The sequence below is a fragment of the Leguminivora glycinivorella genome, unplaced genomic scaffold (assembly GCF_023078275.1).
Source record: "Leguminivora glycinivorella isolate SPB_JAAS2020 unplaced genomic scaffold, LegGlyc_1.1 Scaffold6, whole genome shotgun sequence".
Taxonomy (NCBI): domain Eukaryota; kingdom Metazoa; phylum Arthropoda; class Insecta; order Lepidoptera; family Tortricidae; genus Leguminivora; species Leguminivora glycinivorella.
In genome coordinates, this window is record NW_025952831.1 from 581,489 (window position 1) to 596,031 (window position 14,543).

The 14,543-nt window shown below is 38.3% G+C and overlaps 1 protein-coding gene across 1 annotated transcript; it reads right to left on the reverse strand.

The window, feature by feature from the left end:
* Nucleotides 1-386: 386 nt before the first annotated feature.
* LOC125242088 (monosaccharide-sensing protein 1-like) lies at nucleotides 387-12,672 on the reverse strand. The gene is made up of 8 exons (XM_048150796.1): nucleotides 12,560-12,672; nucleotides 11,586-11,815; nucleotides 10,662-10,982; nucleotides 10,303-10,414; nucleotides 5,857-5,943; nucleotides 2,351-2,568; nucleotides 1,143-1,325; nucleotides 387-654 (listed from the first exon to the last, which is right to left on the reverse strand). Exons 1-8 carry the CDS (start codon nucleotides 12,594-12,596, stop codon nucleotides 409-411), a joined length of 1,434 nt encoding a protein of 477 aa, XP_048006753.1. The 5' UTR covers nucleotides 12,597-12,672; the 3' UTR covers nucleotides 387-408.
* Between the last annotated feature and the right edge of the window lie 1,871 nt (nucleotides 12,673-14,543).

A 14,543-nucleotide genomic window follows, 5' to 3' on the forward strand; every position in this document is an offset into this window, starting at 1 on the left:
TTTAGCCGTAATCTGTTAAACAAAGGCCTTTGTGTCTATTGTTTACGGCGGCTAGCTCCCGTTTAAACGGCACGTGCTATAGTCTCAGTGTAGTTAAAAAGCAACTATCATGATAGTAATAAGGTTCAAATCCATAAAAAGCCCTTTCGGAGATAACACGTTTTGTCATCTTCAAAAAAAGTTACCTGCATACTGCAAACTGTTTAATAAATTTGAACCTTATTGCTATCATGATAGTTGCTTTTTAACTACACTGAGACTTTAGCACGTGCTGTGGAAACGGGAGCTAGCCGCCGTGAACAATAGAAACAAAGGCCTTTGTTTAACAGAAACGTTCATCTCAGAAAATTCATACTATACTAGGATAACATAAATCAAAGGCACTATAATCCTTAGAAAATATTTATTCTACGCATGCATGGGCACCGGCCTTCTCTTCTTACTAAACAGCAACTGCACGGCATCGACGGGCAACCCTTTCGTCTCCGGCAAGAAGAAATGCGTGAAGACCGCTGAGAAGAAACAGACCACGGCAAAGATGTAGAAGACGGGTCCTAACCCGATGGCCGTGACTAGAGGATTGAAGATCAGGAGAATGATGAAGTTACATAGCCAGGACCACTCGATTACCAGCATGGAGACTAAGCTTCTGACCTGGAATACAATATTCTGTTGTTAGTTTGAGCTTATAATGACTAGGCTTTTAAGGTAGCATAATACACCTAATCGAAATTCAGAAAGGGTACCACCGTGGCTTGGTAATCTTTTGTCAAGATATTTGGCATAATGACATAAACTAGACATTGGTATGTATCCATCGGTTTCTTTTATTTTCTTATTATATGCAAAATCAACGGAAGTTCCATAATAATCTCACACAAATCGTATCAGTGCCACTATCATGAGCTGCCTAAGTACCTAAAACCTAATACTTATGCAATGTTCTAAGCAGTAAATTTGAAGATCACTTCATTCGATATTTGAGAATAAACACTGACATCCATCCATAAATGTGCGAAAAACAATAAAAACTTTTCATGAGAACGTTAGCAATTTTGGAAACTTCTCTTCGGCGCATTTCAAAACTCATAAAATTAAAAATCATGTAGTTAGTTTATAAAAATTATAGAGCAATATCATACCTCAGGCAAGAACACCTCCGGGCTCAAGATATAAGGAATGGTGCCAGCACCAAGCGTGTACACTATACAGAAGGAGAAGATGAAGACAGCAGTGACACTGTGTGGGGCCCAGTGCATGTGAATCTGGGATCCCAGGAGTAAGCAGCAGGCGCCTGATGCAACGGATGACCAGATCATGAGAGGCTGCAAAAGACAGAAACATTTTAAGTTATTTAAATCTTAACCGTGAAAAATGTAGTAAACATTTTTTAAGAGATAGGAGATAAACGAGCAGTAGGCAAGGCGATCACCGGCATAATATATATACTGAAACACTAGAAGAAGCTTTAAAAGACTTTAAGATGGGAGCTCTTTCCTTCAAATCTTGAAGACTTTGAAGATCATATCAGTCCGGAAATACGGCAGGAGACATTCCATAGACAGTTATTTCTGGTGAAACGCGCGTAGGGTACTATCTGGAGTCTGATCTAAGTACATCAGCCTAATGCTGAGTCAGTTTAATGGTAAGTATAAGAGAAAGAGAACTTTAATATAAAAATGTAGACGTCCTATTCTTCTTCTAACAAGCTTCTTCTTTTAGCTGTGCTCTTGTCGGTGGAGCAATCTCCAACTCTTCCGATCCTCTGCCAGTGACGTCCTATTAGTCACCAGATATACAGTTGAGTGGATACAGTTATATAGCTTGCGGGATACCGCTCAAGATCTAGCAAAGTGACGAGCTCTTGTGTTGGAGGCCAATAGTTATTTGTTATACAAGGGGGCAAAGTTGTATTTTAACGCCGAGTGTGGAATTGAAAAACGAGCAAGTGAAAGGATTCTATAGTTGAACCACGAGCGAAGCGAGTGGTTCTAGAATAGAATCCTGAACTTGCGAGTTTTTTATCACACGAGAAGTAAAATACATTTGCACCCGAGTGTAACACAAAACTTTTTCCCTCACTATAGCGAGGAAACTACAACGCAAAAAATGCGTTTATCACTGCGGCCAGTAGTTCTACAGGTGGTAAGTCATCTGTATTACTAGATTCACCTACTTTTATCAATTTTAAAGCAGTTAATTTGACCTTATTCAAGGTCAAATTACTTTACCCACTAGTGGATAAAATGCGTTTTTACCCGCTGGTATTAAAGGACAAAACACGTGTTTCCGAGCTAGTGAGGGGAAAAATTAATTTCGGGCTAGTAAATAAGTAAGGAAGAAGAATCACCTTTCTTCCAGCAATATCCGTCAGATACGCCGTCGTCAGCCCAGCAACAACAGTAATGATTGAAGACAGCACACTAGAGACGGTAGCAGACATGCTAGGTATGGCTTCTGCGAAGAGTGGCTCGGCGTAGACTTGAACTGCCACTAGGCCTTGGAAGACGGACGCGGTCATAAGTACCAAGATCACGCAGAGCGCTCGACGGGTCGAGTAGGATTTTTCTGGAAATATAAATCATTGTTTATGGCCCGGCGAAAGTATTGAAGTATGAGGATGAAGCGAGATACGAAAGCCGAAAAAAGATGGACTGTGAAATGAATCGAGCAAATGTGTCGAACGGCGAACCATTCTCATAACACCCAATAAAGTTACCCGCTTTTTTTTTTTAATATTCTCTAAAAGTTAATTGAAATGAAAGTCGAGCAAAAAGAGGCACGGCCGTACCATCCTTTTCTCGAAGCAATTCAAAGTGTGCTACTCTGCGGCGGCGCCACCATAATGAAATTCAACTAATTATATGTTAAAATGATGTTCGTAAGACGTACAGTATGTACGTATAATGTTATGACTGTACCTATAGCGTGAAACGAAATAATGGGCTTTTATTGTGGCGCCGCCAGGGAGCATACTCTGCAGCGGCGCCACTCAGTTCTCATAGATAGAAATGACATCATCTACTTTTTTCTCATGGAAATTGATGTACCAATGCTGTTTATTATGTACGTATTGAAAAAATCACTATAACTTAGTAAATTTATGTACTTTCAGTAATTCCGCATTCCGCCTGAACGGTATGAGCTAGTATGTAAGGAGGTGTATCTACGGGTAAGCGAGAGGGAGATATGTTCCTTCCCGCTCGCTCCCGCGCTCGGCGCGTTTCGTTCTAGGTTTCAATAATTATTATTAAATTTATGCTCCTGTTATACACTTTGCTTTTCACTTCGATTGCGAGGAATTAATTATATTTTTCTCGGCAATTTACACCACGAAATTGTCGTAAAGCGAAAGAACATAATAGGTACATAAGATAACCAATTCCCGCCAACTTTTTTTTCAACATGTGATCAGAGTTTCAGACGCTTGGTTTTTTGCCAAGTCAAACATTTTTTAAACGATAAGTAATCGAATCCTATTTTATTTACTTAATTTAATGATAGAAAATACGGAATTCTAATAAATTATAGCAAAAATAAAAGAACCTATCAAAGTTTTGTCACCTACACAATTTTATTGCGTGCAATATGTTTTAACTGTTTGTCTCTTGAGACCGATTACCTTAGTCTTAGGCCGGCACGGCAACAGACAGTCTTCAAATTCATAATTTGATAAAGTCATAATCAGTACAGAAATCAGATCGAGTGCACGGAGTTACACTTACATATAATTTCGCGACTGTCCACACACACTCTTGTTTTTTAAGATTATGAATTTTAAGACTGTCTGTTGCCGGCCTTAGAAGAAAATTGTACCTACTTTATGCTCTAGAATATAAAATGCGATTTTATGTCGTCTTCGCACTACATAAAGGTGCACTTTTCGAGCATGAGAAGTGAAAACGAAATTTATTTGTTATACTTAAAGTTTGTGTGTTTGTTTACTTTCGTGTCCGTAAAGTACAGAAGTCATTTGTTGGGCAATGCATTCATTTTTATAATAAGTTACCTGACACTGCTTTGAGATTACCCCTCCCAGCTCTTAAGAACTACTTAAAAAAATCATTGATGTTAAAGGCTTATTACAGAGTCGAGGACTATTTGACAGACAAACATGCATGGCCCGAACCAGAAACTACAAAAAACGAATAGCAATTAAAATAATTGTATTATGTATAGAGGACACAGTTCAGATAAGAAAGCACATCAAATATTTTATATTTTATGTTGTGTAGGTAAATTACATATTTAATGATATTGAGATTCATATTATCTTTTTCTTCTATGACAATTTGATATGTTTTCTCTGAAGAAGAACGACGTATTATTAAGCAATAATATAATTTATTGAAATTGATTTCCATAGAGTACCTAGTCTGTTCATATTCTTTGATGAATACTTTTGCATGTTAAATTGTATGTTGTTATTTAATGCATGTTAATTATAAGATGTAATGTTTTGAAAAGAAGTTGCCCGCCGAGTTTCTTGCCGGTCCCATAGTGGATACCCCCCTCCCAACTGAGGGGGGACTGAAATCTTCTCGAGGCTGAGGCGTAGGGTTAGAGCCGGCGTAGCTTTATTTGACGTTCATATGCGCATTGTAATATGCCTACTTGAAAAATAAATATTTCATTTTCATAAATATTTCATTTTCATTTTCATTTCATTTTCACTTATACAGAAATGCCAGCGCTGGCTACATGGCTAGCATCATGCTGATTTGGGTCCATTTCGTGATGAACAGTTTTATGTCATTTTTTTCTTTGCCATTTTATGTTTGATGTCTGTACATGTCCGTACATGTTATGTGATCGTCATGAAGCTCATGAATAAATGTCTTTTATCTTTTATATTTTTATCTTTAAAACTTTGATAGGTTCTTTTATTTTTGCTATAATTTATTAGAATTCCGTATTTTCTGTCATTAAATTAAGTAAATAAAATAAAATAGGATTCGATTACTTATCGTTTAAAAAATGTTTGACTTGGCAAAAAACCAAGCGTCTGAAACTCTGATCACATGTTGAAAAAAAAGTTGGCGGAAATTGGTTATCTTATGTACCTACCTATTATGTTCTTTCGCTTTACGACAATTTCGTGGTGTAAATTGCCGAGAAAAATATAATTAATTTCTCGCAATCGAAGTGAAAAGCAAAGTGTACAACAGGGGCATAAATTTAATAATAATTATTGAAACCTAGAACGAAACGCGCCGAGCGCGGGAGCGAGCGGGAAGGAACATATCTCCCTCTCGCTTACCCGTAGACACACCTCCTTACATACTAGCTCATACCGTTCAGGCGGAATGCGGAATTACTGAAGGTACATAAATTTACTAAGTTATAGTGATTTTTTCAATACGTACATAATAAACAGCATTGGTACATCAATTTCCATGAGAAAAAAGTAGATGATGTCATTTCTATCTATGAGAACTGAGTGGCGCCGCTGCAGAGTATGCTCCCTGGCGGCGCCACAATAAAAGCCCATTATTTCGTTTCACGCTATAGGTACAGTCATAACATTATACGTACATACTGTACGTCTTACGAACATCATTTTAACATATAATTAGTTGAATTTCATTATGGTGGCGCCGCCGCAGAGTAGCACACAATTCAAACCATTTTCAACCCCCTGTTACTCCGTTGTGGATAAAACTAGAAGTCTGAATTTTCATTTATGTATTTGGTTCATTAAGAGGATTGTACGAAGATTTTAATTAGGTATAGACAATAAATAAATAGATATTTAGTCCAAAGGTTCCAAATAACCTCACTTTTGCATCCGAGTTAAAAAGAAGGAAAAATAATAATGAGGTTTAAACATTGAGTTTAGAAAACAATAAAACTTACTAATAAACTGAATTATGGACAGTTTCTCTTTGGTTTTTACGCGTTTGGTTTCTGGCTTCAGCTTTAGCTCTTCTTCTTCAGGAGTATCTGAAAAAAAAAACATAATTGATCTGAAAATTGACCCCACATAAAAATCTTCTGGTGGCCGTATTCCCCGTAGCCGAATGGCATTTCTACGAGGTGAAACGATATCGAAACGCCGCAGAAATGTAGTCTGGCTCTGTCGAGCCAATACGCAAGAGCGATAGAGATAGATCGAGCCTGGGGTCACAACTAATCCCGTGATTTGGCGTAGCCACTAGTTTTTACGAAAGCGACTGCCATCTGACCTTCTAAACCGAAGGGTAACTAGGCCTTATTGGAATTAGTCCGGTTTCCTCACCATGTTTTCCTTCACCGAAAAGCAACAGGCAAATATCATATCGTCACTACTTTTAAAAAAACTTGTATCTTCGTCTGTCAATGAAAAGAAAATTGTAGTAAGTATGTATGGAATGCACATAGACTTACTGCGTTTTAACTTTGAGGAACAGCGTGAGATACGAGATTGTTAAAAGTAGTGACGATATAAGTATTTGGCCTATTCTATCCGACATATTAGTAGTATTAATTAACGACATTTTTCATACTGGAATATATCCTAATGTACTTAAAAATACACGTGTGTGTCCGGTGTATAAAGGAAAGGGTGACAAGAGTGATGTAAACAATTACAGGCCCATCACTATTGTACCTACCGTCTCAAAAATTGTGGAGTCCATTATGTCATCTTCCCTAGTAAAATACTTAGAACAAAATGCTTTATTGACCGATAACCAGTACGCCTACAGACAAAACCGCTCCACTACTACAGCAGCACACAAAATTGTCGACTGCATTTTGACTGGTCTAGATGATAGGTACAAGATGGCTGCTGTACTGTGCGATTTGTCTAAGGCTTTTGACATTATTAGACATAATTTACTTTTAAATAAATTAAGAATGTATGGCATAAATGGGTCCGCACACAAATTGTTTGCATCGTTCTTGTCTGACCGTCAACAAGTGGTTAAAATGTCACTTAATGGCCAAAAACATGTATCAGAAACAGGCTACATTAATTTGGGTATTCCTCAAGGATCAGCGGCCGGAAATACGCTATTTTTACTATTTGTGAATGATCTGCCCTCTGCCATCACAAATGGACTGTCGGTGTTATTTGCAGATGACACCACCGTTGTTGTTAAAGCAAAAACACATGCGCAGTTGGCCGAGGCAATCAATGTAGCTTGTGAGCAACTACAAACATGGTTTTCATCTAATGGCCTACTGTTGAATATAGCGAAATCCAATGTGATGATATTTTCGGGACGCAACACCACAATACCTCCATGCTTAAGTAGCTGCCCAATGCCATCATGTAACGAAATCAAATTTCTTGGTTTTGTACTTGATTCGAATCTGAATTGGAAGTGCCATGTCGATCAGCTTTGTAATAGGTTGAGTAGTTCAATATTTGCATTAAAGAAACTACAACCATTGATATCACGGAAATCACTAAAAAATGTGTATTTTTCGCACTTTCACTCGTTGATGTCATACGGTACACTGATTTGGGGAAATTCCACAGAGGCCAAGAGAGTACTGATTCTCCAAAAACGTGCGATCCGTTTACTGGCTGGAATTAAACAAACATGTCACTGTAAAGAACTTTTTCAAAAGTATGGTATAATGACGCATTTTTCGTTATACATTTTTCAAGTTTTGATGTTCGTACGGAGAAACTTGTCTATGTTCAAACGCGTCGAAGTCATAGGCAAGCAGATCAGATCGACGGGAAGACTGCGAACAGTGCCGCGTCGCATGGCACTTTCATGCAAGAACCCACGAGTAATAGGCCCTACTTATTACGAACACCTACCCGCCGAATTAAGAACTGAGGTATCTGACGAAGCATTTGAACGGCAATTGAGGAACTTTTTATTGAATAATCCATTATATTCAGTAGATGAATATATGGAATTAAAATTGTAATAACCTGCTTTAAATTGTTTTGACATAGTTTTAATTTTACTATGACGATCACTATGAGATACCTGCCTATTAGATTTTTTTAATTTGACCTGTATTTTATTGTTTACATATTTACTTAATGACAGTAGTTTTGAAATACCATTTGAAATTCAAATTGTTCTTTCATGTTTTCTATTGCTTATGATTATCATTGACATAAATATTATTGTACCTCTTATATGTTTGCATGCCTAATTATAATTATCATTATTGACGATCATAATGTAAATTCATATAGGTTAACGTAGATTAATTTATACTGTAATTTATCATTATGTAATAAATAAACTAAACTAAACTAAACTAAACTATGACAATTCGCACACAAGATCCGAAAAACTCAATTTAATGGTACGAGCCGGATAGAATGTCGCTTGCTCTTACCGCTAGGCTACCAGCGCTTTTTAAATTTAATTTTTTTTTAATTATCTTGTCTAAATTGCATACATTTTAAACGCGGAAAAGAACAAAAGCAAATAAATCTTTACAATGTTCTGTTATCAACCTTCGTTAATACTAAATAAGTCAACTTATGACTTTGTACTGTCGCATTGTATCAAGCGGTTATCTATATTCTCATCTATCGAAAAGAGCGAGCCTGTATGTATGTACAGATGTTCATAAGTTTTTTGCAAAAATTTCATTTTTGGCACAAGCTTTTATCGCCAACTGTACCTTTCTTTCAACCGTCATCTACTGCTCTCCGAGACGTTTCTAAAAACCCTTTACTCGATGGGGATATTGGGGATATTTAAGACGTTTCATGACAGAGTTCCTATGACCACATTTCTGCTCCATCATCAGATCAGCTCCTTGATACCATAATATTGCATCGTCACGTGATTTACATATGTGTGCAAAATTTCAGCTCAATCGGAAATTGGGAAGTCAGTCTTTAGCTTCGACTTTTTGACGCACACTGACATTAACAAATAACAAGGCAAGTTGAATAAAAGCTACTTGTAAACATACTAAAGAGATACAGGTAGTTACAGAGTCAATAAAAGGAAGGCGAAGTTATAATCCCTTAATGGGATCTCTTCCAAATGAAAATGATGTTGAATTTTTTAATATACGAGTCGAATACAATTTATTTTTCAAAAAAACTGAATTTGGTACGAGTATAAGCTATCGTCGTGGACGCTAAAATGCCGTATGTGCTTTCTTGTTCATTACGGCATTTTTGTTTTTTTTTTGTTTTATGGCACTGGCCCTAAAAACTGTGCATCAACCACATTTGACAGACACATCATCGTCACGCAGCAGACGTCTATGGAACTTCCCATACATTTGACGAACCCTTTAACGGTGACATACGATTTGATGCAACCGGCCCTTAAACAGTACCCCGTTTACGAATAATAGTGTGATCAAAAATATGAGTAAGTAGGTACCATTGATCTGATTGAGTATATGAAGTACCTAGGAAGTCAAAGTCAGTGCGCGGTAGTTTTCATCAAATGCGATTTATAAGTCAATTACAAACTCCTTGTTACGAAACTGATAAGGCTATAAGAGATAAATCTCTAGATAAGTATATTTGTCTCTGCTAATACGTTGTAAACTACGTACACGGATTTCCCAAATAAAATCACGTGATGTGACTGAAAAAAAAACAAAAACATCTGTCTGGTTCATAATTTTTTACCGCCCATTGCAATATATTTATAACCGGCATTTTATGAACATGATGCCTAGCTACGTAGAAAAATAATCATTTGCTCCTGTCTAACGTATTGGTATGATGGAAAAGAACAAACGATTTTTATCGGCTTAGCAACTTCGTCAAACATTAATAAGGAGGTTAACATACTTCGTTAATACCTCGCTATATAAAGAACTGCCACATTAACTTATTATTGTGGGTGTGTTGAGATCTTTCGTCGCTAAACAAATTAACGATTTTGAATCCCGTCGACTTAGGGATTTGGATGTCAAAAGACGGGATGAGCTAAAATCCCATCCACCAGCGGCTATTACTTATACAGGGTGTAACAAAAATGGTGGTGATCCGTTTAAGGGCGTATTCAGTATCGTATTCTCATCAGGAAAAAGTAGGATAAAATTTTTCTGGAGATTCGACCGATTCGCGCGGCCCGGCTCATACAAAAGTGAAAATTTTTTTAGCGAAAAAGAAATTTTCTTCTACTTTTTCCTGATAAGAATACGATACTGAGAACGCCCTTAAACGGATCACCACCATTTTTGTTACACTCTGTAATTATGCCAATGGTATGCTTTACTGTCATGTAGTCATGTACACGGATATTTGTTAACAAACTTGGCTATGCGAGTCACATGCGAGTGCGAGGGCATCAAGGAAACTGAAACAGTCGCTGTAGTCGAAATCGGCCAGGAGACAGTAGTTATTACGAGTACTAATGTATTTATTACCTGGAGAATCCAAATCTGGGTTTAATGTCCGGCGGATAGTCTCAATTTCTTGAGTAATCGCTTTGGACTGTTTCTTCTTATTTCTGTAGAACGCCAAAGACTCTCTGGCTTCCTGAAAAAGTTGTTATGTTAGAGAGCCATGAGAGAAATGTCCGTAGAACAGGCCCCGTAGCCGAATGGAATTTCTCCGACGCCAAACGAAAGCGATACGCCGCTGGCTCTGTCGCGCCAATACGCAAGCGCGATAGAGATAGATATCTACTAGCGCTTCGTTTCGTGAGCGTTTCGTGAGCGATTGTGCCATTCGGCTAGCCACCCAGATCATAAAAAATCAAAATCGGTGAATTAATAATAATTACCTCTTCCCTTCCCTTCATCATTAAAAACACTGGCGTCTCCTTCAACAAACTTAAGAGGGTAACTCCAACCACGGCAATAGAGACGCATACATAGACCATAGGGTAATAATCCATCCAGCCGCCTATAGCGTAAGAGATGATCATCCCCACAGCGTAGAATATCATGGCTCCTGAAGTCATGCCTCCTCTGAGGGAGTCTTCACAGAATTCAGCGATGTACACCGGAACCACGAGGAATGCGGCCCCTCCGATACCAGACACAAAGATGGCAGTCAGGATGACTTCTACTCGGTTTGAAGATATCACCATAGCCCAGCATATCTGTAAAAATCATGCATGATCAAGACCACTCTGACAAGAGGTTGCCAATGAAGATGCATCTAGAAAAAGCCGAGATCTTGTTCTACGTGTTTAATGTTATAGTTGTTGCAGATATGGACAAGCTCGTGTTTAATTGCTTCGAGTAAGCCAAGGGAGTACTTACTGATTAACTCAATATTTCTTTGGTTTTGTAGTTATTTCAAGCTCACAGGTAAAAGGGTAATGTGGGATTTTTAAGATTGCCTAAAGAGTACTATCAACTATCACTTTTCTGATAAACTTGGAAATGTGTCTAAAATATTGTAGGTAATTTCTACCACGCTAGCATTTGTTTCCTAGCATTAATAAAGCAGTTAGCACTCGGCTACTTTATCCTTATGAACATCCATATCCATACTAATATTAGAGGTATAAATGGGAAAGTGTGTGTGTCTGTTTGTTTGTCCGTCTTTCACGGCAAAACGGAGCGACGAATTGACGTGATTTTTTAACTGGAGATAGTTGAAGGGATGGAGAGTGACATAGGCTACTTTTTGTCTCTTTCCAACGTGAGTGAAGCCGCAGGCAAAAGCTAGTTTTTATATAAATGATAAGTGTACCAACCACATGCATTAACGAGAAAAGTATGGAGGTGTATTTCCGTCCAATGATATCCAGTAAGAATCCAGCGGCCGGCGTGGATATTAGGGCTCCAATGGAAGACAGGCTACCGAAGAGAGCCTGTTCGGCCTCTGTCATAGGCCGGTGGAGTGTAGTGTTCTCAGAACGGAACAGCAGGAGCGTTGACGATGGCCAGGTGAATGTCACTCCCATGCTCATGCATAGCCAGCATACTGTGAAGGATGAAGTCATTTTGCAAACGGAAACCAACAACAAAAAATAGCTAAAAAGGCATATTAATTTAGTAGTAGAGACACTAGAACTAGGGAACCCAGATGGAGCATTCAAGCCAACTCAAAGTCACTAGTGTCACCAAACATAATTATGTTCTCCCGCAGTAATTTAATGTGGCAAAGCAACCGTTTGATCCAATTTTATCAATGCTTACAACCAGCACTTGTGTAATTTTGAAAGATTTATAAAAACATTGTTTTATGGTTTGAACTGTGCTGTTTTACATGGTAAAGTTGTTACTAAATTGCGCTGTTCAAATCGAGAATTTTTTCCAGTAAAATCGTATACATAATGTCGGGTGACCAGTGACCACGCGCTTGCCAACACTTCATAATGCGGTGGGTGTCTGTGTTGTCTAAGTATATTCATGTGGGTTCCTGTTTGCCTAGTTGTAGATTTGGTATAAGTAAACAAGGGTTTCCTACAACCGTTTACACAACATTTTCATTTTGCCAACATTTGCCTTCGAGATCATTTATCTTAGACGGTGACGGTACTAAAGTCAGCCCATCATAATTATGCGATTCAGTGCAACTGTTCTTTTAAACGTCAAACTTCGATGATTTCATCGAGTAAACGTCATCATTTGATGGGCTATCAAAATATGTAGTTGCAAACTTATCGTGGGCCGACTCTATAATCAAACTTAAGTCTAAAATCCTCAACACATAAGGCCGACTTACCTACGCCAGTACAAAGAGTCTGCTTTAGAAGAGACATGTTTCCAAGTCACAATTTTTTTTCAGTTTTTTTTTTATTCTTGTGAATCCGTTCTCGACTCCGTCTTACACACCACTGATATACGTAACTGGATTTCTTTGCCTATCAAGAGATATTTAAAAGCCAGAGCAAAGAAATTAAGACCATTAAAGGATTAACTTTACACACGTCGTAATAATGGGTTTTACGGACGCTTATTTGTATTCTCGTCTTAGATATTTTTACTTTTATGTTGATAAATAACTTTTATGTAATCAGGTTTACATTTGAGATCATTAGCGTCAGTTTCGGCGTCGGGGACAACTGAAGGTAAATAAATATATTCTTCTTCCTCATTTTCAGCTTTATTGCTATCTCTTTTTTGGGGAATCCCTACGTAAGCGTTTCGTAATTGGGCATTTTCAGAAATTGGGACCCAAAATTAGTGCTTGACAGTTGTTTACAAAAATTAACTCGATGTCAGTTTTGTAACTATAATTAAGAATAAAATTTGTCTAAAAACCAACTTTCTTCATGTTCTGAATGTAGATAATTTATTATAAATATAAATAAATAAATAAATATAAATAAATAAATATTATAGGACATTCTTACACAGATTGGCTGAGGCCCACGGTAAGCTCAAGAAGGCTTGTGTTGTGGGTACTCAGACAACGATATATATAATCTAAAAAGTTATAGGCCTATATCTCTTATACCACTGTTTTCTAAGGTGTTTGAAAGTCTTTTATGTAAAAAATTGATGTCTCATTTTAACCAAAATAACTTAATAAATCGCCAGCAATATGCCTACCAACCTGGCAGGTCGACGATTGATGCAGCACGAGACGTGGTATCCAGAGTGACTGGCCATCTCGACGCCGGGCGACAGGTCGCCGCTATATTCTGCGACCTGTCGCGCGCCTTCGAGCTTGTCGCACATCCCCTGATTCTGGCCAAGTTGGATCACTACGGCTTTAAGGGTAACTACCATAATTTGATCGCTTCATTTTTAGAAGGTCGCAAGCAATTAACCTCTGTCCGTGGTGCCAGGTCTGAACTATTAGAACTAGGTGACTGTGCTGTACCCCAAGGATCGGTAATGGGTAACAACCTGTTTTTAATACTTATGAACGATTTTACAGCCGCCACCGATGATGCAGAATTTGTCATGTTCGCCGATGACGGCTGTGTCATCGTTTCAGCTTCGAATGAGCTGGAACTTAGGGTGAAACTCGCCAAAGTAATGGACGACGTCGCATCTTGGTTCTCAGTTAATGGAATGATACTGAACGTAGAAAAAACAAATATAGTGCACTTTTGCTTACGTGGGAAAAAAGAACATAACCTACATATTTACTGCAATAACAAACTTGTTCCCCAGGTGGACGAAGTAAAATACCTTGGTCTCGCCATCGATTCCGGATTAACTTGGAACAGCCATACTGACTCACTATGCGACCGCTTGTCTGCGGCCTGCTTCGGACTCAGCAGGCTGCGCCCTAGCCTACATCCTGCCAACGTTAGGAAAGCCTATTTTGGCTACTTCCACTCATTACTAACTTATGGTATTGAACTATGGGCAACGTCAGCCAACCGCGACAGAATATTTAGGCTGCAAAAACGAGCAGTTCGCTGCATATGTGGGGTCCCCTGGGACCACCCCGCGCGAGAGCTGTTCAGGGATGCCAAGATCCTCACCCTCCCGAGCTTGTATATTCTTGACGTAGCCAAGTATGTGAGAGGCAACCTTGAGCAATTCCCGACGCGTGGTGACTCGCACAACTATAACACGAGGCGACGAGGCGAACTCCGTCAACCATGTACTCGTTTAGCCAAGTCTAAAAAGTGTCTCCACTCAATAGGTCCTAAAATATATAATCAAATACCACTAAAAATAAAAAATGTGAGTAATAACAAATCTTTCGTAAATAAACTTAAAAATAAACTTATGCTTGAAGCGTATTA